This window comes from Ambystoma mexicanum, chromosome 6q (genome assembly GCF_040938575.1).
Source record: "Ambystoma mexicanum isolate Mex_15411 chromosome 6q, UKY_AmexF1_1, whole genome shotgun sequence".
In the NCBI taxonomy this organism is placed as follows: domain Eukaryota; kingdom Metazoa; phylum Chordata; class Amphibia; order Caudata; family Ambystomatidae; genus Ambystoma; species Ambystoma mexicanum.
The window spans coordinates 1,373,284,774-1,373,311,035 of NC_090937.1; the positions used below are offsets into that span (position 1 = coordinate 1,373,284,774).

Here is a 26,262-nt window from a genome sequence, read left to right on the forward strand (position 1 = left end):
GACGAGCGAATTACAGGGCCTACAAAGTCGATTTGCAAATCTGACCATGGCAGTGTCATCCCCCTCTTTTGGAGAGGCGCACAGTGTGTGAGGGATGATGGCTGAAATTGTGCACACACAAGACACCCCTTCAAGTATTGGTCGAGGTCCTGCCCCATGTGTGGCCAGTATGCAACCTCTCTTAAGATTTCCAGTGTTGTGTGAAACCCCCTATGACCGGCGGTGGCCGAATCATGGGCGTGACTTAACATCAGGCTTCGGAATGAGGTAGGAACCACCCACTGATCGTGGCCAGCTTTGGATTTCCTTACCAGCAAACCGTCTTGGATTCGGAACATTTTTGGACATTTCATCAACACTCTTAGGTCCTCTTTCCCAACGTAATCGGTATCCGTCAGGGGAAAGTACTCAGGGTCCTCAAGGTGTTGGTAAAATTTACCAATAATTGGATCCCCCTTCTGAGCTGTAATTAAAGCAGCATCAGGGGTCTCCTTACTCCATTGTGCAGTTGAAAGATCATTGTGAGCATTTGTCTGGGACCTAGTGATAGCAGTGACCTGGATTTCCCCCAACAGGGACTCTATTTCTATTAGATCCCCTTGGATGGCCCAGGTTTTGGCCAGCTGATCAGCTAAGTCATTTCCAGTTTTGTCTGGTCCCTCTACTTTGGAATGACCCTTGATCTTTTTCCAGTAGATGGTCATCCCATTCGATGTGTCCAGATCATCAATATTTTGGATTAGCTTCCCATGTTTCAGGGGTTTGTTATTAGCACATAACATGCCTCTGGTTTTCCAATTTACCAGGTGCTCCATGAACCCGTTCCGTACATAATCCGAATCTGTGATTATGACCAGTTCGTGGAGTTGATGTTGGGCAGCAGTGAGGATGGCCTGATGCACAGCCATTAATTCTGCCCACTGACTACTTCGGGGACCAATTTTGTATCCAGCGGAGGGTTCTGGGGACTCATTCACCCATGCATTCCCTACTCCGGCCACCAGTTCTTTCTCCCCGTTGTTGTCAACATGGTACGAGCATCCATCCACATAGACAGTGGGCATTCCCTCACACTTGTCTTCTTCAAAGACTTTGTGTGGGGAATTAAGGTATGCCTCCATGTTGTCCTTGGTTTTTAGACTTTCTTCCTCGAGACAGTTTTCTCTGGCACAATCATGCAAGTCAGCCAGACCTTGCGCGAGGGGACTCTTCTTGTTTTGGCCATATCTGACCTCTACAGGAAAGCCTTGCATTGACAGAATCCAGGAAGTAATTCGGGAATTACTCACATTTCTGGCCCGGATTCTGTCACTTTGGAGGTATTGCAGAGGCTGGTGTGGAGTCTCCACTATGATGTGTTTCCCCTGGATAAACGGGCGGTAATACTTCAATGCCCACACCGTTGCCAGGGGTGCCTTCTCACAATCGTTGAATTTTTCCTCCACAGAGGATAAAGTTTTGCTCGCATAGGAGATTACTTTATTGACCTTGTCATGCTTTTGGTATAATACTGCCGTCAAGCACGTATTAGAGAACCCTGTCTCCAGGAAGAACTCCTTGTTTCTGACAGGGTAAGCTAGGCAAGGCGCTTGTGAGAGGCTTCTTTTGAGTTGTCTTACTGCCTCGGATTGTTCCGGACGCCATTCCCACTTGACCCCCCCTTCAAGAGATGAATCAGGGGTCTAGTGATCTCTGCGTAGCCGTCAATGAACTTTCTTCTGTAATTAGTCAGTCCAAGGAGGCTCCTTAGTTCCTGCAGAGTTGTGGGTTTTTTCAGCTTCTGAAGTGCTTCCACTTTCTTTTCTTGGGGACAGAGCCCCTGAGGAGTAATCTCATACCCCAAGAAATTAACACGGGTTCTACACCACTGTGCTTTCTGGAAGGAAAGTTTTGCTCCGGCGGCCCTCAACTGTGTCAGAACATAACAGATCTCCGCTATGTGTTCCTCCACAGATGAACTTTTGATGAGGACATCATCTACATAAACCAGGTTACCCCTCGCACCCAGGTCGGGCATGGCCTTATGTAGGAAAATGTTGAATTCATTGCCGGAGTTGAGGTATCCGAAGGGAGTCCGGGTCCATGTGTACTGCTGGCCCCCAAAGGTAAAAGCCAGTTTGTATTGGTCCTCCCTACTGACAGGCACGGTCCAGTATCCATTGGTCACGTCTATTGCAGTGAATACCTGTGACCCCTGATTCTGGGCCAGACCTTGGTCAATGTAGGGCAGAGGCCATCGGGAAGTATGGACCCATTTGTTGAGTTTCCTAAGGTCGGCACAGAGTCTCCACTGGCCGTTTGGCTTCAATATTCCCAACACCGGATTATTGAAAGTGCTGTGGACTGGACGGATTATTCCCCGGGACTCAAGGTTCTTAATTATTTCAGTAAGGGATTTCATGGATGCGAGAGGCAAACGATATTGCTTCATGGAGTCATTCCAAGGTCCGTGGGAATTGTTGTGGTGTGGATGTCGGTGCAACCACAGTCATATGAGTCTACCGCAAAGAGATCTTGAAAATCCAAGAAAACTTGTTTCAACTTTTGCTTCTGTTCCAGAGTCACACAGGCATCAGCTAGGTTGACTCTCTCTTCCACCATCTGCCTGAAGCCTGGAAAGACTTCTGGTTTTGCTATCTCAGCGGCCTCCTCCAGCTGGGTGGTCAGAGTGCTGATTTGGAACGGAGGCTTCAGGTGGGCAAGGCAGCCCTCATGGACCTGGAAAATCACCTCATCCCCTCTGAAGTCACACGTCACATCTTCCTTACCATAAAGGCAAGAAGTGTACACCAGGAACTTCCCCCCATGCCGGGTGAAAATCCTGTCTGGTGTTGTATTGTCCTCACTGTCACTGTCAAAACTGTCCTTGGGGATCGGTCCTAACAGTTCATTTCCTAAATCAATGGAGAAATGTCGGTCATCAACCGCCATTCCAATGATGGTGCCTGCGGCTAGAGTAATACTCTGTAAGTCGCTGTTATCCACCTCTATTGGAATGGTGTCATGTTCTATGTTGACTAACGGTGTTGGGTTTATCCCTAACCCTTGCTGTTGGAGAGGAGCATTTAGATGTATGTAAGCATCAGGGTTTTTCAATTTTTGTCCTCTTTTAACTTTCACTTCAAGGGAGAATTGTCGGGTCCTTTCTGGGATGGTGACTTCCTCTTTAATCTGAATTTCAACTGCATAAGGTAGCAATTGAGCTGACCTAAATGCTTTTTCTTGATCATCAAAGCCCATGGGATTATCCGCTAATCGGGACCAAGCTTTGAAGTTTATTAGGTCCAAACTAATGGCAAAGCGATTGAGAATGTCACTGCCTAAGTAAAAGGCGGCAGTGACGTCTCGCACGACCCAACAATTATGGACTATGCTCTTGTTGCCAATGGAGATTTTGAGCATACACCTGCTTGGCAGGAGATGTTTAGAATTGGGTGCTTCCAGGTCCATTTCCCATTTGTCTATCAGTTTGAATGTGGGAATGGCTGGATCTTTTGGGAGTTGGCGGAACATGGCTTCGCTGATGAAGCTCTTACCGTTGTTCACACACACTCGAGTGAGAACAGAGTCCTTCCCATCATTTAACTGAACAGGGATGAACAACTGCGCTCCAATTTGCTGAATATCAGCCAGGCACTGAGCTGATTTCACATCTTTCTGGACTATAGGAGTGGGAGTTTCTGATTGTGGATTAGTAAAGAATGTCAGGGTGTTTCCTTCCAGTGTGGTATACCACCTTAAACCTGAAGGAAGGTTGATTTTCAGAAATAGAGAGGACCCCCCACCACCAGTCTGTTGTCCTACTGCTATTACTGTCACGTCTGGAATTTGGCTATTCTGGAAGTGAAATTCTACTTGGTCAGATTTTTGTTCAACCATGTGGCATGTGCCGTTTAAACTAACATGGTTGACACTCTGTTTTAATTTTATTGGTCGGCTAGTCTGGGTCCAGAGGACCTTGTTTACGCAATCTATTAGGGGTGACAACCTTCTCAGGAGGTCATTCCCTATTAAACAAGGGGTGCCCTCTGGAGTCACTACTATGACCGGGTGTTTCACCTTGTGTCGCCCAATTTTGATGTCCAAATCTGCAGTCCCCTCGACAGGAATTTCCTTCCCGTCAAAGTTCTGCAGTTGTCCAGGAAGAGAGGTGAGAGGAATACGGTAATTCTCCCCCCTTCCTGCATTTAGTTCCTCAAAGGCCCTTTTGGACAGAAGGGTAGCTTGGGATCCAGTGTCCACCAGTGCCAAAATTGTACCCTGCCCCTGTACTTGTACCGGGGCATAGTATCTTCCCTCCTTCTCCTCAAGGGGGCACAGATAATGCACATTTTTGGACAACTGGTGGGCTAACTTTCTGGTTTAGGACATTGCTAGTGAAGAGATTTGGGCAGAATTATGTGGAGAGCCTTGGGAATCTGAAAGAAAAAGTTGGCAACTGGAGATCAGAGCCATTGTGGGTTCCCCTGGTTCCGGTTCTGGGACGCCCCGCCCTTTTTGGAGGCAGTCATCAGGATGGGTTTGACCCTTGGGATTTTGGTATTGTCGGTTCTGGGATGAGATGATGGGCGGCGGTAGCTCAGTCTCCACATCTCCCCAGTCTGGATTGAAATCCCTTGGGACCCATTTTTCCTTGGGAGCAGTTCCCCCATCTCTGAAGGAGAAGATCCTTTTCCCAGGATCTTCTGAGGATCCCTCTCCCTCAAATTGGAAGACATGTACCTCCTCCACAAAGTGGGTCTGTTTGGGTCCTTTGTTTCTCTTACCCCCCCCTTCTGCTCCTTGGGAGGCAGGCTTTCAGGGGCAGGAGATTTTGTTTCCGGTTCCTGGTTTTCCAGGGGCTGTTTACAAGTTGGGAAGGAAGCTTCCTCCAAGGCTTTACACCCCCCTTCCCCTTGTGCCTCCTCCCTGGGTAACCGGTGGGTTATCGGGGTGCTGCCCCCGTCATTGTTCTGGAGCACCAGGTCCAGAGTTTGGGGCATTCTGCGGTGGCATTCTCATCTGAGGGTTCTGTTGCGCCCTCAGTATGTGACCCAGATCCCGTGCCATATTTTGGACCTGGCGCTCAAGTTGTGAAACCCGCTCAGGCTGATACGGGGCTCTATTTTCTCCCCTGGGCTGATCCCGGGAAGGGTAGCTATCCCTTCTCTGGTAGTACCCCTGGTTGGGAAGATTTTGGTACCCCTCCAGCCTTGGCCTCCCCTCTCCCGGATTAGGTTGTCTGGGATCAGGGAATTGGGGAAAGAAGGATGGATGATTTTGGGGCTGGAAATTGGGTGGATACCTGGGGAAAAAGTTCTGCCCAGGATTTGGAGAATTTCTGCCCTCCTGTGGGAAGTTGGGAGGGAAGTTCCCTGGGTTAGGTGCTTGGCTGGATCCCCCTCCTTGGGCTGGAGGAGTCCACACATAACCCAGGATTGGTCGGTTTCCCTTGTAGCGGGGACTTACATAGTCAGGGGAGCTGGCGACCCCATTTGTGGGACTACCTCCTCGACTCCCTGTCTGTGACTGGCCCGAGGGCCTTCTGGGCTGTGAATTATTTGGTGCAGGCAGGTTTTTAGGCCCCCCCATCTCCAAATCTAAAACGGGGCAACCTTTACCTCTGCCACCTTGGCAGCAGCAGGGGTGCTGTTGGTTTTGGGGTTTTTCAGCGCGTTATTTTTATTTTCGATGGGCTTCTGCACCTCATAGCTCCGGGTAGCCTGTTCAATTACCCAGTCTAAAGATCTTTTCTCATGAAAATCTCTCACGAGCTGGGTCATTATGTATTTGGGTAAGGCATGGAAAAACGTATTGATGAGTTCTCTGCTATCCGTGCGCACCCTTCTGGTGGTCTGCGCAAAAGCACGCTTTAATTCTTGCACAAACTCTTGTGGGGCCTGATCCTCCCCACATTGCAAATTGTAGGCTGCCTTGCGAGCCTCTTGAGGATTTCTGTGCACAGAAAAATGTTTCAATATGGCCGCCCTGTATGTGGACCACCTTGAATGGTTTTGATCCTCCAGCCCCGCAAAGAAACTGGAGTATTCTGGTGAGAAGGTCCACTTTACATATTGAATACAGCTTTGGCTGTCGTTCAAATGGAAAGTCTCCATCATTTGCTCATAGAGCTCCAAGTGTTCCCAAACAGAATACTTGGCGTTCTTATGATAAGGCGTGATGACACTCCTTATTGCCTTTATTTGTTTCAATGGGCCCTTAAGCAAGGCCCTTTTTGCCTTATTGGCCTTTTTGGTTCGAGTAACCCTGGTCCATTCATCCTCCGACTCAGAAGCGCTGCTCCCAGAGGTGCCCGTCTGATCTTCCAGGTTTTCCCGGATTCTGCGAGCCTGGGAATGGCTGGCAGAATGTGGGGACCTGGTCTCCTGTGTCCTGTAATGCTCAGAGGAGTCTTCAGACCCCTCCTTGCTGCCAGGATTTGATGGGTACCCCCCACTGACCTAACTGGGCAGAGGTTTTCAGGATGCCCTTAATGGGCCTACTCTCCTGGGGTTCCCCACTAAATTGCACTGTGCTTGGGTGCCCATACCCGGATGCCCGCCCATCCATTCCTGGGTGGTACTGGCCTATGAGCCCCATACTTTTAGCTGGATAGTGATCTGCCATCCCTGTGACCGTGTGCTCATGTGCACCAGGGAACATGGGGGTGGCAGAGTTCAGGGACTGGTAGAGGTGAAGGCCTCTGGCACTAGGGCTCCTGAGGTTATGCTCAGGAGTTTCTCTTTCCCAGCGAACCTCATCTCTATCCGCCCCTGTTCCCTGTTGCAATGCAAGAGCCTGCGCTTTCAGTTCCTCAGCTAAGCCTTACTAGACTCTATCAGTCTCTCCTGCATCACTACCTGTTGCTGGAGCCTATCATTGTGCTGACAGAGAGCCTCATTTTCTCTCTGTGCCTCCTGATTGGTCCTGGAGTACTGGGCCAGTCTCTGCTGCGGGAGGGTTACCTCCTCAGACCCATCCCTACTGGCCTGCTCCTTTCTTGCCAGAGCCTCCTCCACCCTCCTGGTGTGATCTAGCAAGTCCTGATGCTCTTTTTGGAGGTCACCCAGCCCCTGGAGGGCCAAGTGATTTTCTTCAATTTTTCTTTTTAAGTGGCAGACTTCCTGGCCTAAGGTATCCCTTTCCTGACCAAGAGCCTGCATTTGTGATGCCAGGTCGTCCCTCTGCCTTTGAAAGGCACCAGCTTTCTGGCGTTCTTCATCAAACTCTGCCTGGGTGTCCAGGTCTTTCAAAATCAGTTTATTGCTCTCTGCCTTCTCCCTATCTAGGTGGCTTTGCAGGGTGACTACCTGCTCAGCACATGCCCTATTGAAGTCTAACTGTTGCTCCAGCTTTTTCTGGCTCTGCAGTAGGGAGTCCAAACCTTCTTAGTACTCCTTCTGCAAGGCCAGAAATCTGGTATCCTGGTATGCCTTTTCCTGTTGCAGCACATCCATATCCTCCTTTATTTTAGTGACGTACTGCCTGCTGTCCTTTTCTGACTCCTGGCTCCTGAGCAGCCTCTGCTCAGAATAGTGCAGATCAGATCGGGCCTTCTCTAACGCCATCTGTTGCCTATTTGCCAGATCTTGGCCTTCAGCACATTTGTCCTGCATGGCTCCCATATATAGATACAAATATGCCGCTATCCTGGCAATCTTATTATGTTCATCTTTGGCTTTAGGGGCCATATATAGTTCACTCAGGGCCACATGTAGGGGACCCTGATCTCCCTATGTATCTGACCCTGTTTCAGTGACCTGTTGCGCGATTGCCTGCAACCAGACCGTTTGGTCCTGATGAGTCCACTCACCTCTCACAAATAGCTTATGTAAGAAGTGCTCCCTGGCTATTTTCATATCTACCAAGGTCGTCATTCTGGAATTTGAGTTCCTTCCTGACTTACAGAAGTTTGTATTTTATTTTGCAAAACAGACCGTTTCCTTAGAGCGTTCCTTTGAGGGATGCTTTCACAGTGTAAAACAGCGTGGTGATCTAACCGGATATGTGTATCTGGTCAGTTGGCACACTGTATTAATCTGCACAAGTGGTAAATCTAACCCAGAATATCCTGGTTCCGAGCCCTCACTTTTGTAAGCGATATTCAATCAACACTACAGCTAAGTCAATGCCTAGTCTGGGATGCTGAGGAAAACCCTTATTGGTGTATTTTTATATCCAGTTCAGTACTCTGGATGACAACCCTTGTATAACACCCCCCTCTTAGAATCCCCCTGACCCCACTGAGCCAAGATGTAGGTTTGTTTTGCAAATTAAAAGGTTTATTTGAAAATTTAAACAATATATATATCACACTTCTATAAATAAATTGATCATGGATATTACACTTGTGAATATGAGCAGTAATCAGCAAGAAGTAACTATGAATAGGAACAGAAGAACAAGGTGGGAAAGAATGCTTTATATGGTTCAAGGAAACGCAAGGTGGAATAAAATGCAGTACAGAAATAACTTGTTATGATTTTAGCAAAAGGTAATATGATCACTTTTTCTTTTGACAATTCACTCCCCCCCTATGCAATACCAGAAATGGAAGGAGAGCACACAGTCTTCAAGAATCCCAACAAATCACACTTTATAATGCAATACACAGTTCCAGTTCTCCCAGCAAGCTTAGGGAAAACAGGGATGAGTTTTAAACACAGGCGAAATACTTTAATGTGGTTTGCAAGGAAGTGAAAAGGTGCTAAAATTGCTTTTGACCCGGGAGGATAGCACAGCGGCAGCGTGCGCGTCTTGGAAGCAAGACGACACAAAGCAACAACAGGTTCGATCCCCGGGTCCGCGCTTAGAAACCTCCGAGTGTTTAAGCGCGTTATAAATACGTAACTAAGACAAAGAAAAAATCTAATCTTAATCTGTGTTTCCTCTGTAACAGCGCCTCGATGCCTCATGGGCTGCAAGTGCGCTTAACAAATGCAAAATAAATAAATAAAAATTTAATTCCCTCTAGAGGTTCAGGGTAGGTGATGGCTACTTTATATTAGTTCAGGCTCACTTTAACAATACTCTATGAATGATTAGCAGATTGCAAACAAATTTTAGCAAAGAGAAGCAAAAAGCTGCTGATTTCTACAGATGAAGAAATCGGGCCAAATCGCAAATCGTGTTAAATTTTGCGAGTGCGTGTCTCGCGATTACGGGAAAAGTATGGGGAGTAGGAAGTCGGTTCTAGGTTCGTTGGAAAGCTTCGATTCTAAATTTTGTTCCTAGCCCACACGGTTCCAGAGATACGGACGATTGAATAAAGGTAGTTTTTCGGATTTAAAGTAAACTCAAAATGACAGGTCACAGCTTGCAGCTGCAGAATTGACAGGTGACAGTTGTGCAGCTTTAAAAATGACAGATGACACGATTTCTAGGAGGCAGTTCTACTTAGGTTAAAATAGTTTGGATTAGATTATTTTAACTATTTTAACTAAGCTCCGCAGCAAATGGAATTGAATGTCTCTACCTGTCCCAGCAGTCTCTTTATATGTGTTTTGGAAAGTGGGTGTGTGCGTTGGTCACAACTAAACCTGCCCCTCTCACTTATCATTGGCCAATTCCTCCTCTCTCCCTTGATTGGGGGAAGGAAATGTGAGTCAGAGTGATGCTGTAGGTTTTATGGTCAGAGGAACCTCCCTTTGTCAGATTGCACACAAATCTATTTCTGACCAAAATACATATTTATCTATGTACCATTTTTCTAATATTATAGGTCCAGTTAACATATTTTCTGTAGCACCAAACCATCCGAACCCTGTCTTTGTACAATGTCGTGTCCACTGATGACAGAATTCTCCCCTTTTCATCCAGATAACGACCTCTAAACCTTTCCAGATTTTACACAAATGTGCCCCAGGGATATGGGTTACAGATGATAAATTGTCAGATTTTTAACATGCATACATTTGGAGTGAGACCCTATTTTCCGCTAGCAACCCCCCAGAATACACCACAGGGTCCTAACGCCTTTTAAAATGTGCACCGGAAAATCACAAGAATAATGGTATTACTTCTATAATTCTGACAAGTCCGTACTATGAATTATCCATCTTTTTTAAAATTATGCCCTGGTCAAAAAGGGGTGTGGCTTCCCACATCACATGGTGGAATAACTGGTTTATCCACTTCCCCCAAGCCAGCTTGTTCACAGAGGCACAGCTGCCCCGCAGTTTCTCCCAAGAGGAAGCTATTTTACGACGCCCCCAATATAACATTTGCCTGAGTCAAGGAAGTTGCATTGTTCGGTCCCTTCCAGTTCCCAGGTGCTCCATCCCTAATCTAATCAGAGAGGTGTCAACTCCTTTTGGCAAGGGGCAGCAGGATGCAGCTAGGCCTGGGAAGAGTGGCTGTTGATCCAGTTTCAACTCCTGTCGGGGGTAGTTGTCAGGCAGAATTCAGTTTCATTAAGCCAGGTTTCAGCTAAATGTCACTTTTTGTTCCCAGTTTTCTACATTCAAATCAAACTGACAATTTTTACCTATACATTAAATAATTACTTCCTTCAAGTCCTTTCAGAATATAGTTTTTACATTGTATCCACCTCTTAGCAAGTCTTACCTTGGTCTGGTTTTGTTTCATTTGTTCAGTTTTACACAAAAGTCTGGTGGTTTTAACTTGAACACGCTGATGCGCATCTGTAGAAGGAGAAATAGCTTTTCGATTAAATTCAAGTAAAATAAAAAAAAATAGTGGTGAGTACTGGTAATGCAACCATTTTTGGGATTAAGAAAATGAATTCCCCACAGTTCTGAGTTGCTTTTTGGCAATCAGCATTGCCATTCCCAATGGTTTCAGGCTACTGGTGTGTAGCCCAATGGTGGTTTTAGGCAGTGCCCTCCTGTGCTCTTTAAGAGGATTCAATTCAACACTACAGCTAAATCAATGCCTAGTCTGGGATACTGAATGGAAACCCTTATTAATATATCTTTATGTCCAGTTCATGCGTTCTGGATGACTACCCCTATATAACACCCCTCTCTTGGAATCCCCCTGACCCCACTGAGCCAAGAAGTAGTTCTGTTTTGCAAGTTTAAAGGTTTATTTGATAATTTAAACAATAGATATATATATCACACTTTATAATAATTAATAATTGGATATCACACTTAATCTGAGCAGTAATCAATAATGGATAGTCCGGCACTAGCACACTTCTTTATAATCAATGATGAGTGGTTATAGGATGGATAAGATAGCAACACTGGTAAATAGGTACAGAAGAATAACGTGGTAGAGAATGCTTTATAGGGTTCAAGGAAATGCAAGTTTGAATGAATGAAATGCAGTATAGAAATACTCAATATGACTTCAACAAAACAATGTAATCACTTTTCTCTGGCAATCCCCTCCCCCCCTTTATGCAATGCAAGGAAATGGAAGGAAAGAACACAGTTCTCAGAAATGCAATCAGCTGTAATTCAGTTCACCCCAGCAAGCTTACACTACAGAAGTTGGAAACACAGGCCCAAAATGCTTTTATATGTGCTGGCAATAAAGTGAAAAATATGCTAAAATGCTTTTAATTCCCTCTAGAGGTTCAGGGTGAGTGGTATCTAGTTAATATTAGTCCAGGCTCACTCTAGCAATGATTCAGGGATGGTTCTTAAGAGGCAAACACATTTTTAGCAAGGAAACTGCTGTTTTCACACGTGAAGAAATTTGCAAATCGCCGTAAATTCGCTAGTGCGTTTTTCGCGATTGCGGCAAAAGTGTATGGAATAGGCATGCGGTTCTAGGTTCGTTGAAAGGCCAAGATTCTAAGCTTTCAGAGGAAAGTTACTGCAAGTCTGTAAGACAAACGGTTACGGAGTTATGAACGATTTTGTGAAGGTTGTTTTTCGGATTTGAAATTTTAAAGTTCAAAGTGACAAGTGACAGCTTTGCAAATGACAGTTGACAGTTAGGAGGCAGTTCTACTCAGATTAAAATAGATTGAATTATATTATTTTAACTAGGAGATTGTTTCTGCACAGTTCTGCTAGGTACTCACACTATATTCTTGAATTAGAATGGGCCTCGCCACGGATCTGGTCAGGTTTTAGACTGGACTCTGGTCTGGTCTCAGCACTTCACAATGATCTGGGTCAGCTCTCTGGTTCTGCTAACAGTGGTCTGGGTCAGCTCTGCTCTCTCTCTGGGTACAGCACTGCTTCTGGATCTTTCTGCACAGCTTTCTCTGGAGATTGATATATTTGAAGTCTGGATCTCTGAATGTTGTATGGTCCGGAAGAGCGCGTTGCAGCAAATGGAATTGAATCTCCCTATCTGTCCTGACTGTCTGCTTTTATGTGTTTTGAAAATGGGTGTGTGTGCAGCATCACTAGGCTCTACCCCTCTCCACTTGTCATTGGCCACTTCATCCTCTTCCCCTTGATTGGGGGAATGAAATGAAGTGTCATCATGATGAGGTCTGTTTATGATACAGAGAACCCACCCCTGTCAAATTACACACAATCTATATTTTGACCTAAAAGACATATTTGCACAGGTACACATTTGTTTAAAATTACATGCACCCATCACATATCACAGGAGGTATACCCTGTCCAAATCTGCTCTTCCTGGGAGCTTGCATTCAGAAATGGCAACATTTGCACTTTTTAACTGGTTTCGTAATATCAGACATTACCCCAAATTTATACACATGTGCGCAAGGAGTATGGACATTACTTGATGAAGTGTCAGATCTTTAACATGCATACATTTTAAGTAATACCCTCTTAACTGCTAGTTTGCCCCCAGATCATGCCACCGGTTCTAAAAACCTCTTAAAATGTGGGCAGAAAAATCACAAGAATTATGGTATCATTTAAATAATTTTCACGAGTCCGTACTATGAGTTATTCATCTTTTTCTAAGACCATATTCTGGCTACAGGGTTGTGTCTTTTCAGGTCACATGGTACAGAAACCAGTCTTTCCACTTTCTTCAAGCTCAGCCTCTGTCTCCAGTTTCTCCCCCTCCCAGTTTCTGCCAAGAGGAAGCCATTTTTATTACCCCTGCAATAAACCATCTGCCCGGGCCCTGGAAGGCCCATTGTTCAAGAGGAAGCCATTTTTACGGCCCCCATAATAAAACATTTGCCTGAGTCAGGACAGGGCTTTGTTCAATTTCCTGCAGAGCCCAGGTAATTCAATCAGAGAAGTGTCATATCCCTTTTGGTGGGAGCAGCAAAAAGGCAGCTAGGCCTGGGAACACAGCTGTTGTGCAAGTCTCATCACCTGTCGGGGGTAGCTGGTGGGCAGAATTCAGTTCCTTAAGCCAGGTTTCAGATAAAATGTCACTTTTTGTTACCCAGTTTAAGTCAAGACAATGTTTACATATGCAGCTAGAATGCTGATTCTAAGTTCAAAACTATGGCATTTCAACAGTGACAACTATGTGCCACTCAAAAGTAGGTCACTCAGTTAATTTAAACATTTAGATTTTTAGTGTCTTTCAGTCCAAATTTACTTAAACTGCTGAAATCCACAGCTCAGCCAGTCTTGTTATAAACCTTCAAGTCACTTCAGAATACAACTTTAGATTGTATCCACCTCTCAGTAAGTCTTTCTTTGGCCTGCCTTGGGTTCATTTATTCAGTTTTACACAAAAAAAAAAAATCTGGTGCTGTTTTAAAACGCCGGCTTTCTGATAGTGGTGAGTACTGGTAATGCACCCATTTTTGGGATTTAAGAAAATGAATTCCCCACAATTCTAGGTTTCTTTTGGCAATCAGCATTGCCATTCCCAATGGTTTCAGACTACTGTGTGGGTAGTCCAATGGTGGTTTTAGGCAGTGCCCTTCTGTGGCCATAACATCGGCAAAAATGAGTGGCAGCCTATTCTTCATGCATTTCCCTGTGCATTTTCTGGGAAGCTCTGGCCATCATGATGTTTTCCATGTCAGTACTGTACAGTTTTTGAGGTAGGGCTCGGATGCATGGGTAAGAACATCCCACAGCTCACAACATAGGCAAAAATGGGTGGCAGCCTATTCTTCATGTTTTCCCTGTGCACTCTCTGGGGAGTTCTAGCCATATTGATGTTTTCCATGCCAGTACTGCACAGTTTTATGGTAGGGCTTGGATGCATGGGTAAAAACATCCCACAGGTAGCATCGATGGACAGCTTTAGTAATGCAAAATACCCCTGCGGTGTGGATCACCCTGGCACACTGCACAGTTATGTTCGATTTATTTACATTATACGTATGTACAATTTGAGGGAGCAGGAGATAGTGATATGCCCAGGTTGGCACAATCAATGGTCATGTGCTACAGCTAGGCTTCAACGTCATCAACTTCGCTAATACATCGCAGGCCCTATTTCATAGGAATTAACGTTGACAAAGCAGATCATAATTATTTCTTGATAAAAACGCTGAAGTGGGATTAAATAATGCAATCTCACCTCACACAAGAGCCCGGCAGCGGCCAAGCGGCCTGTGTTCCTGTTCATGCAGACCTCCGAAACAAGAGCCGGGCTGGGGCTAAGCGGCCTGTGTTCCTGTTCATACAGACCTCCGAAACAGGACCCGGGTAGGGGTCAAGCGGCCTGTGTTCCTGTCCATACAGACCTCCGAAACAGGAGCCGGGCAGGGGCCAAGTGGCCTGTGTTCCTGTCCATACAGACCTCCGAATCAAGAGCCCGGCAGGGGCCAAGCGGCCTGTGTTCCTGTCCATACAGACCTCCGAAACAAGAGCCCGGCAGGGGCCAAGCGGCCTCTGTTCCTGTCCATACAGACCTCCAAAACAAAGGCCCGACAGGGGCCAAGCGGCCTGTGTTCCTGTCCATACAGACCTCCGAAACAAGAGCCCAGCAGGGGCCAAGCGGCCTGTGTTCCTGTCCATACAGACCTCCGAAACAAGAGCCCGGCAGGGGCCAAGCGACCTGTGTTCCCGTCCATACAGACCTCCGAAATAAAATTCTTCAGCTGGAGCTTTTCTGGCCTCTCCACAGAGGAGAAAAAGGCCCCCTTGGATGCCTCCTATACTGCAGGTACCAGTAAAGCCTACCGGTGTCCCTGCGATATCCTCCCCGTTTTAGACCAGCTCCCATCTGGTCTAATATTTGGACAAACTGCCTACACTGCTGGATTCGTAATACCAATTCCATGCTGAGAGCCATTGGTGCAGGGGGCGGATGCAAACTAATATTGTCAGCAGCGGTATCAGGTGAGGACACCGGCTTGTGAGCGGTTTCACCATCTTACCTCTGGTAGGACCACAGATGTCCTTAGTCCCAAGGTCATATTTCTATCATGTGAACATATCATGAAGGTTCCATTCACCCCACAGATTTCAGTACACAACCCAGTCGCTTTATTTCTCAGTCAACACCCACAACAGGGTTTATTATTCTGAAAAGCGCTATGTCTATGCAGACTACACAGTAACACATTTTTGTATCATATACACATGTGTGCAATTCCTTTCATGTGATTGCTAAAACACAAGCCAGTTTGTTGATCTGATTGGTTAAAAGAAGTTGAGTATGGAGGCGCACTGCATTAGTCAACCCTGTACAATACCATTGCCGTGTAATACAGAGAGCAGAGATAGAAATGACAGCCTTTCAGGGGAAACCGCAATGATGTAATTCCGTGGTATCATTTATTTTCTTTTAGGTGATCCTGATCCTTACGAAGTATTACCACTCTGACATGGGGAAAGTGCTGGAAAGTTCTCTGTGGCGGTAAGCTCTCTCAACATATCTCTTTACATTGCCATTGTGAATATAAACACAAAATGCTTGAGAATTGTGGGGCGGTCAGCTGAGGCTTTGTTCTGTCCCCATTGCAGCCTCTATCACATGGACCAGGCTGTGGAATCTGCTTCTTTTTAGATTATGATTGTCATTGGGAAACATTTGAGGATAAGTCAAACGTGCCTTGAAAATGACATTCTCACGAGGTTTGCGTTTGGTATGGACTTTCTACAAACATGTGATCCATTGGAATCACAGGGCTTCATTATGAGTTGGACGGTGTTATTGCCAGTAATATCACTCAAGTTGCTTGCCTTACTGCGGGTGGTAAATACAGGTATATACCGCCTGATTCAGAGGTAGGGTTACTCACAGTTTTTAGAGTTGCATAACCCAACCATGATCACCATCATTACTTCCACAATTGCCGCCTGTTTTACCTCCACTCCCAAGCAGGACATGTAATTATTTATCTAATTCCGGCAGAGGGGCAGAACCAGTGCTGTTTCCAAATCCTGCTTTTTTAGCACTACTGCCAGACCCATAATGAGGGCCATTGTGTTTAATTTTAATTATGCATAGCACGTATGCTTTTTTTTAAGGTAAGGCTCTGTCCTCACCATTGTTATGCATTCTCATGAAACACTGATAACACACTGAAAGGGGTGTGTGTGTGTGTATGCTGTAAATGAATATACATGGGCAGGTAGATTATGGTATGGAATACCATGCTTTAGGCACACCTTAGTCTCCATTTAGGATTAGGTAGTAGTTTGGTAGGATCCATCATTTGCTATTGGTGGATTTTGAAATGTACAGAATTAGCCTTTACTCTTTTGAATGACTGACATGTGTCACACCACCTTGTTCTTGAGGCAATTGTTAACTTAATTAGGATGGGGTTCGAATATTGAATGTTTTATGTTGATTGGTTGTAACATCACACGTTTGATAACATGTCTTCTGTTTGATTGGATTTTATGTTGCAGTTTCTATGGGACTTTATCCCCAATAGCTCGAAGAGCTTAAAGAGCCATTACCATCACTAATATCCAGAAGAACAGCAATGCATTGGACAAGTATTTGACCAGTATCTTTTCAATGATTTACACAAGGGCAGCCGTATGTTAGTTTCTTTCAGCGTTTGTGGTTGGACTACAACTTTGGCGTATGCACACTATATCTAGACACATCTGTGGTGCACGCATGATGTGTGGTGTATACGAAAGGGATGTTTCCATTTGATATGATCATGATCTTAGGGTCACTTTCACTTTCTCTGTGGGTCTCATTACACGGTAGGCGGTGGACCAAGGTGCTACAGGCACCTTGGTCCATGACGGTAAAATACCGGCACCGCCTTGGAGGAAAGGGGAATTACCGCCCTATTCCAAGGCTGGCGGGGCGGTAATTCGCCCCTCCCCCATTCCCATTTTTGCCCCATAGGACATAATGGGAATGGGGAAGGTGCTAATTACGGTACCGCAAATTGCGGTACCGTAATTAGCACCCTGGTACCTTTGCGGGTTGGTTTTTAATGCCTGCTATAAAGCAGGCGTTAAAGTACCAATCCGCAAAGGGACCTCGTAGTAAGGCGGTAAGGGTTAACGGTCACCGGTACCATTACTGGTGACCGTTAACCCTTAACGCCTTCCACGTAATGAGGCCCTGTATCTGTCCGGCTTCTGTTAACATAAGACAGAGGAACCTCAAACCGTGCCTAAAGAAATCATTGACTTAGCAACATCAGGGCAGCAGAAATGCTCTGCAAAAAGATTAAACCTGTCGATACTACCTTTGCCGTTGCTCATTAATTAAGTAAGGCCTGGAGGAAAAGAGCTACTTTCCTGAAAACAACGGCTGTAAGAAAAGTGCAATTCAGTGCCATTTATACAACCCAAATGACAGTTTGCAGAACCAAAGAGGCAGGCTTTTTTTCTCCAAATAAATAAATAAATAAATAAATACATAAATAAATACATAAATAAGGAGCTAAACAAATTTCCTAGCTTCAAGCACCTATTTGCAACAGCTCACAAAAACATAGCCTCAATGAATTACGGCTCTTTCTAATCCAGCCAACTGTAGTTGATGATGGATTCAATGGTTTTACATGTTATCATGACATTGATTTGTGTATTGGTTTGTAGCACGAGTCAGGTGGTCTATGTGGGGGGACCTTCTTACAGAGTATTACTATATGTGCAGAATGCATGATTTGGGATTGGAAGTGCTTAGCTATTTTTTGAATAACCACATTATACAAAATTGGATCGTAGCCATATAATCATGTATGTTATATGACGAATTGGCAATTGTACATTTATGAATTTGCAGATTCTATGATTGTATCATGCTTCATCCTGATTTTATTGTTATGGTTTTATGGTGATGTAGTTTGCTTTCATGACTCATAAACCAAAATAAAGCGTATATTGATTGTAATATTCTTTGTGTACTACATACACAAGGTTATCTCTAGTTCATTTAGGACTTTTGCCACATCTATTTTAATTTTGGATGATTGCCACCAATTTTTCGGAAGTTGTCACGTACATGATAGCCATCAGGGTAGATCGAATGGACTAAGCAATTCGAAACATGTTGTGCTCTATGTATCCTTAAGCATGCAAAGTAGTGCACTGAAAAAGGACACATACCGCCGTGGATGCTGTGGTGTGCATGCTGGTTTATAGTGAAAAGATCGAAAAAAAAATCTCGAAAAAAAGGTCGAAAAAAAATCTCGAAAAAAAAAATCCCATTTTTTTTTCAATATGTTTTTTTTTCGAAATGGGGGGTTCCCCCCAAACCCCCTTTTTTCATTTTATTTTTATTTTACCCCTTTTTTTACTTACCTGACCCCACAAATACATATAAATAAATAAATAATAAATTCAACCTTTTTTTTCGAGAATTTTGTTTCGAGATTATTGACATTCGAGATTTTTTTTTTGACCTTTTGACTGACCACCGTGCATGCTCTTCTACACAGGTGGCGAGCTTGGTGTACGCGTAGGGTATTGAGGTCAGAGGGGAGTTACAGCTGTTAAGACCTCTTTTCACTACTCTACCCCCAGTTTCACAGCAGCAGCAGGTCCATTTTTGAATAACTGGGTATTTACCCCAGTTCCACAACAGCACGTCCATTTTCGAGTAACTGGGTATTTACTAGCAGTCCCTGGAAATAGTGAAAGGGGTGCTGGTAACACAATTTTTATGGCAATATCTAGCAGTGATGCGAGTAGGTGTCCTTGTGATGGGAATCGCTAGTTTATGTGATACCAGGCTACATCGTGGCATTGTCTGGGCATACCATGCAGTAGATGAAAACAATATACAATGCCTTTACAGCCAATACTATTGACTTTGGCAATGCTTGTTGGGGACATTTATAGACACCTTACACCGCAGGAAACTTTTACAACCAGACACTAATCCTGGCTGGTCCACTTCCTTTATTCTGCACCACCTTTTGCTTTTCCTAAGTGCCACATGTATGTCTTCATGCTGTCATGGGCAGTGATATAATGTAGCAGGAGCATACAGGGAAGGTTCACGTCGGAGATATTGCGCCCCCTGCGTCCAGTCTTTCTGTCGGCTACTTCCTGTTCAAGTCGTCCATGTGAATTAAGTAACATAGGGCATGATTTACAAAGTGCTTTTCAAAGGGGGAAAGTGAGTCTGTAAATCACGCCCATAGTTATTAAGCACATTGCTCACATTTCATAAACTTTCCGCCAGCACATCGATATTTTGCAGGGTATCGTCACTGCAGCAAACATTGCCCTGGTGCAAAAATGCATTGCTTTTGTTACAAATGCCTTGAAAAATTGCACTTGCACTAGTGCAACGTATTTATAATATGGCACCAGGGTCTACGACTATGCAAATTAGGATAAAAAGCTTGGTGGACAGGTATGAGGGCCCCCTGACATGAAATATGCTTGTTGCACATTGAAGAAAAGTCACATGTTTGCTTCATCCAGGCGTGTATTGAAGTAGTAATAATAATATTAATAGTTTTCATATAAGGTGTCATGCAGATTCTTTCCCTTTTAAACACTGTAAAAGTAGCTTGAAAAATTCTACTCCATTTAAGAGTTTTCAGTTTGTCATCCTTAGAAAGTTCAACGGGTGAGTTGACGCTGCCGGGTCTACATCTTGTGATGCACAGGCTATCCCCAGGTCAAAGATCTTTTCTTAACACGTGACAGAGCCATCCATGTCTAATATGTTTTTAACTTACCCAGCAGAATAACTAACATTAATTGAGATTGATATTGGGCCTCATCACGACCCTGGCGCTAAGTGTTTAACAGCGCCGTAAAGGGCTGCGGTGCCGTTAAACACTTAGCGCCTTACTACGAGGTCCCTTTGCGGGACCCGACCTTAACGGCTGGTCTACACCAGCCGTTAAAGTAGGGACCCGCAAAGGGACCTTGGTGCTAAGTACGGTACCGCAATTTGCGGTACCGTACTTAGCGCCTTCCCCATTCCCATAGAGCCCTACGGAGCGAAAATAGGAATGTGGAAGGGCCATGGTTCAATGGGGAATTACCGCCATGCCAACCTTGGAATGGGGTGGTAATTCCCCATTGAACCATTGCAGACCCGTTAGAATACCGGCACCAACCATGGTGCTAAGAGCGCCATGGTTTAGCGCCGGTGTTGTAATGAAGGCCATTGTCATTAAACTACGGTCTTGATATTTAGCTATTTCAGTCTAACAGCAACCCAGTCTTCAGGTGTCCTCCACGCCAGGCATCTTAATTACTGAGGGCCTATATGGAGAGAGGCCTCGCGTAAAGCATGACTTTCTAGACTCAGTAAAATGGCAGTGCGATTTATGTAATGTTATCGGCCAACTAGGCTAGTTTTAGACAGCAACTCATACGCCATTTCCAAATGTTGTTCAATCTTCCCAACATGTGAAAAAGTTATAACACCCTGGGCTGGGACAAAAGTAACTTGTATAATATCTAATGAAAGGGCTTTGGGTTGGTCGTGGTCTACGAAAGCAAAGGAAGGTCCGCCAAGCAAGATATTCCACAGATTAGGAATACGGCCGGCCAGCTGTATTCATGGAAGGGTGACATCTAGGTGCGATTCCAAAAGTTATATTTGTCTCTTTATCATCAGGAGAAAGAAATGGGAAGGATGGAGGCCCCCCTCTCATGGATCGACAACTCTTTCCTGTATAAAACAAGTTATGTTTAGTTTTACCACTACAAAAGTGGAGGTTCTCCTTGCTGCTTCGGGCGAGGGAAGGCATCTAAGGACGATGGCCTCCCTGTAGAAATGTATGGGATTCTGATCCTTTGTTCTTCCCCATTGACCCAGGTGTTGGCTGAAGTCTGAGTCTTGACCACCACCATTTGTAAATCAAGCATAATGACATTTTTGGAAAGAGGAAAATATCTCAGCCTTCATGCTTCATCCTTTTGCTTCATCTCCCTGATTAAGGGATAATAACATCTTTTCTAAGGTTATTGTCAATCCGTTTTCAAGTGTAGATAGGCCCATGGTACAAATAGACCTGCATTGTGTAATGATATACATGGAGACCACGCTCAACATATGGAGTTCCTTCCCCCCACTTAAGAAAGCCCACAATATACCCATAGTTTAGGATCCAAGTACACCCTATGTATGACTCATATAGAGCCCCGTGGACCTCTCCCCCTGTGCCAACAATGAGCCAAGAACCAGGCCTGTGTACAGAATATTTAAAGTATAAGTTCAATAACTCTTTCACTAAACAGGTACACACGCCACCTTCTCTGTGGCACCAAACTAAATTTCAGCACATAAACTACTTCCTCCTTTTTGTTTCAAATACATGGAACACAGGCTACCTAAACAGCTCAAAACTCCTGTCCCATAAACCCCATACAATATTTAATGAGTGGTGACAATCATTTTAGGGGCAAGGACCTTTTTGGTGTACACAGTTTGCCCCACCCCCATCCATTATTTGGGGGAAAGATTAAGGCAGGCATATCCCCCACATATTCCGTTTCAAATGGATACATTCTGCTTGCATTAGACCTCTGTTATGGGGCACTCAGGAAGGACAGCCAGGCTTTCTCTAAAGGGTCTGGTCACTTCAGTGAGCTGTTGGCTTCCACAGTTTTTCTCTCCCAGGTAAAGTGAAAGACATTGCAATGTTGAGGCCTCTCCACCCAAGATGGTCATAGGCAGCTGTCTCATGATACCCCCAGGGGCAGTTCTCATTCAAGATGTTTGGCATCTCTCCTTCCAAGCTGGTTTTTAGACAGGATATCCCAATTATTCTTTCTTTTCCCTTCTGAAGGACTTTTTTTACTCTACATGCTACCCCCACCCAAGATACTGAGATCAGGGGGTGTTAACTTATACATTTTGAATTTTCATTGCACATTTATTCTCACCTCTTCCCCAAGGTCCAACCCCTCTCTGTCCCCATCGGCCCTTGGAGTTCTTGGGTGGAATTGATACCAAAGATGAATCCACCCACCAAAGTTGTAATTGAAACTTTTCAGATTTCTCACCCAGAATGTCCCAACATGGCAACAATTTTTAATTTCCATATAAGTGCCACAATATATATATATTTCTAAAGTCAGCAAATCATGACAGACCAGATGGCATGACTCCCTTGTTCACACCATGTTGCATGCACAATTTGTGTTTTTTCCTCAATTACATGAAAACGATACTAGTGATTATCAGCAAACTTTAGCCCAGTTATGTGATACACTTAGCCGCCATTGTTTCCGCGTTCCACTTTATCCCCTCTTTGGGAAGCTGTGATCACTTTTTAGCTTGGTAACAGAGTTCCAAAATTCAGATTTCTATGCAAGTTACCCCAAAAGACCCACCTTGAAATCTTTAATATGACACCTGGATGGCCTTTCTAGACCTTAAGATGATAGAAAAAATCACTAAAATGCAGTTTTATAGGCAATACAATAGCAACATAAATGATACATATTCTCTCGTTAATTCCACAGCTAGTTTCAGTTCACATTATGTATTTATTTGTATTTATTCGTTAGCTCTGTTGGGTTTCATTTCCCTGAAATCACGTGGTACAGAGTCTGTTGGGCTGCAATGTTCACATAGTCTGCAATTAATCCATCAGCTCTCTTCTGTCCAGGGATAATGGTCATTTTTATTGCTCTTGCCAGAGGTCAAGCCACTTGAAAATCCTTTGATTCTTAATGAAGGGTTCTGCATATCGAAACTCAAAGCCATCCATTTCCTGGGCCCACAAAAGCCTTTTTCATTTCACCTGAAAAATATAGCCGGTTCACTATGTGACAATTGTTTTGCATAAGAAGACTATTGTTCATTTCGTTTCGACCATCACACGCCAAGATTTTTCCCTGATATTTTATTTTAGCATCGGAACATTTTTATTCAGGTCTTGATTTAACTATAAAACCCACATGTAAGGCCCTTTAGATGGGGTCATTTTCTGGGCTGGTGAATGCTACATTTCCCATGGAGAATGACCCTCTCATTTTTCTGTGGCAGATAAAAGTTAAATGTTGCTCTTGTCTCTCAGCCAACACAGTGATGTGCCTTTTCCATGTTACAATTGTCCTTGTCCCGACTGCCGAAATACCTGTATTTATATTTGCGAGGCACATTTAGTAGTATTGAAGTTTTAAGGCAAGCTTTTCATTTAAAAGTGGCTTAGCCTGGCCTTTCAGTTATATCTGTTGAGGCTGTGATTAAACCCCACTGTTCATTTATGACAGATTTGACCTATTTTAGACATTACAAACTGGCCTCTGCAGTAAATGATCTTATGGCCCACTACCTTGTACATTTAGTGATACAGAGAAAGTGTTAAATGGGGTACGGTGTAGGTTCCTCTGGTCAATAAAGTATTCACTTTACAATGAGATTGCTTATTAAAATCCAATGTTCTTGCATTTTCCTAGAGGCACATGTGATAGTAGAAGTCCAATAATATAATAGTTTCCGATAACATGTTGTACAAGGAAGTGCCGTCCCATGTCCCTCCATATTGCTGAACCATTTGCACACCTTTTCAGGCATGCCAAAGTAGTAATCCCATTTATCATCACTGGGAGCAGAGATGATTGCCTTGCTCGTTATGCTCATGACATTGGGTTTTTGATGCACACATCTTAATTCTATTCTAAAGCTAATGTATTTGGCTGGATATGTTGGTCTGTAGACTAAATAAAGCAAAGACCAAATCTATGATCCTAAATTGTCCAGATTGTAAGGGGTTTCTAGCTGAGTGTATTAATACACACTGCTAATATTTTCCTGCTCGCAAGGCTTTTCAAGAGCTGTGGGGACTGTATTTTTACATTTTTTAAAGCGCTCACACAGCCCGCAGGCATCGATGCACTGTTACAGGAATTGTTGTTTTTTGTAGTTGCATAATTGTTTTTCTCTTAGTTGCGTATTTATAATGCGCTTAAACACCCAGAGGTTTCTAAGCGCGGACCCGGGGATTGAACCTGTGTTGCTTCGTATTGTCTTCCTTCCAAGACGCGCACATTGCCGCTGAGCTATCCTCCCAGGACTGTGATAAACAAGAGCGAGGTAGTGTTGCTGGGAGCTAGCGACAAACACAATTGAAGTTGTGTAGGTAGGGATTGTGACAAGGAAGAATGAGGTGGGGTCGTTGGGGACTCTTATAAGGAAAAGTGAGGTGCGGTAGTTGGGGACTTGCTGGAAGTCCCTACAACTTTCAATTTTGTGGAAGATCCAACGTGATTGCAATAGTTATCACTCCTAGACATTTGCATATTTTTCTGGCTATTCTCAACCATACTAGGGTATATTCATAGTAGTTACATTCCATGTTGTCCAGTTTAATCTCAAATTACAAGAGGATGAGTGAGATGGTCGAACTGAAGTACTGCGAAGAGAATGAAGGAGGTAGAGTTAGTGTGGGACGGTGATGAAGAAAAGTGAGGTGAACTTAGTGGGGGACTATGATCAAGAAGAGTGAGGTGAAGTTAGCAGGGGTATGTGACGAGGAAGAGTTAGGTAGTGTAGTTGGGGACTGAAATGAGGAAGAGTGAGGTGGAGTCATTGGGGGTCTGTGCGGGGAAGAGTGAGATGATGTTAGTGGAGGACTGTGGTGAAGATCAGCGAGGTGGAGTTATTGGGCAACTGTGATAAAGAAAAGTGAGGTGGAGTTAGTGAGGTTCTGTGATGAGGAAGAGTGAGGTAGTGTAGTTGTGGAGTATGATGAGGAAGAGTGAGGTGGAGTTAGTGGGGGACCAAAATGAAGAATAGTGAGGTAGAGTTAGTGGGGTATTGTGATGAAGAAGAGTGAGGAGGAGTTAGTGGGGGACTGTGACGAAGAAGAGTGAGGTGGAGTTAGTGGGGGGCTGTGACAAGCAAGAGTGAGCTAGGGTAGTTGGAGACTGTGACAAGGGTGAATCAGGTGACATTAGTGGTGTACTGCAGTGAGGAAGTGGAATTTGGCATTAGAGGGGGACTGTGATGAAAAAGAGTGAGGTGGAGTTAGTGGGGGACTCTGACAGTGAAGAGTGAGGTGGGGTAGATGGGGACTGTGACAAAGAAGGGTCAGGTTGAGTTTGTGGAGGACTGTGATGAAGAAGAGTGAGGTGGAGTTAGTCGGGGGCCGTGATGAAGAAGAGTGAGTTGGGATAGTTGGGGAATGTGACGAGGAACAGTAAGGTGGAGATAGTGGGGAAGACTACAGTTTCTTCTCACTCGAAAATATTGTCCAAATGGAAGATTACATTTTTAGGAACTTGGATGGAAACTATGATAATCTAACAAGGTGTGTATATCTGTTGAATGTCTGTATAGATCGCATATCAATTTCCAAACATCATGTAGAATCAATATGTCCAGGAAGTTGAATTCATATTTTTGACCCGATTATTCAACCATTCAAAGAATCTAATTAACAATTGGCCAGTTCAAGTCCATATCAAGGTAATGTCAACAATGTACCGTGTCCACATAGAAATCAGTTACCTATAAGGATCAGTATCAGCAAGTATGTGATTTTTTGCCAGTATTTTTCACTATGGATGTATTTTTGATGAATTAAAAAGGTACAATTTAACTTAGACGTATTGATGATTGACTTCATTTAAGTCATTTGATAACATTTTGTTTTGATTTCCCATTTAATATCAATTGTTTTAAGGTAGGAATTGTTAAGAATTAAAACTATGATAATTGATGTATAACTCATATATAAATTATGGTTCCCCAGCAGAATCAGTATATATAAGTTGTGTTTAGTTCCTGACTCTCTGGTTGTAGCATAGATATTTCTATCATCATATTACTGAATTGGTTATGTTTTCCCAGGGCTTTGAAGGTCCAGCCTTCCTCCTTTTTTTTCTCCCTTCACCTCAATTTTCCTTCTTTTCACTTGGGGCACTACGAAGCCACTGCTTTCATGTTAGGCCTTACAAAACAACAATAAATACATTTTCAGATTGAATACAAAAATGTAGAAGCACACATTCCTGCTCGTCACTATGATCCACATGCACTGTGCATGTACTAAAATACATAACGAAAATGTACTTATTATTTTGCAACTAAATCTTTGATTAGGTCAATTTA

At 44.1% G+C, this 26,262-nt stretch overlaps 1 protein-coding gene across 3 annotated transcripts in view; it reads left to right on the forward strand.

Annotated features, from left to right (window-relative positions):
* The window catches only part of SORCS2 (sortilin related VPS10 domain containing receptor 2), a 2,879,055-nt gene that overhangs the window by 644,889 nt on the left and 2,207,904 nt on the right, over positions 1–26,262 (forward strand). For all 3 annotated transcript variants that reach the window (XM_069632008.1, XM_069632006.1, XM_069632007.1), the window contains exon 2: positions 15,596–15,663. In XM_069632008.1, coding sequence (XP_069488109.1) covers positions 15,596–15,663 — 68 coding nt within the window. The remainder of the gene's footprint in view (positions 1–15,595; positions 15,664–26,262) is intronic.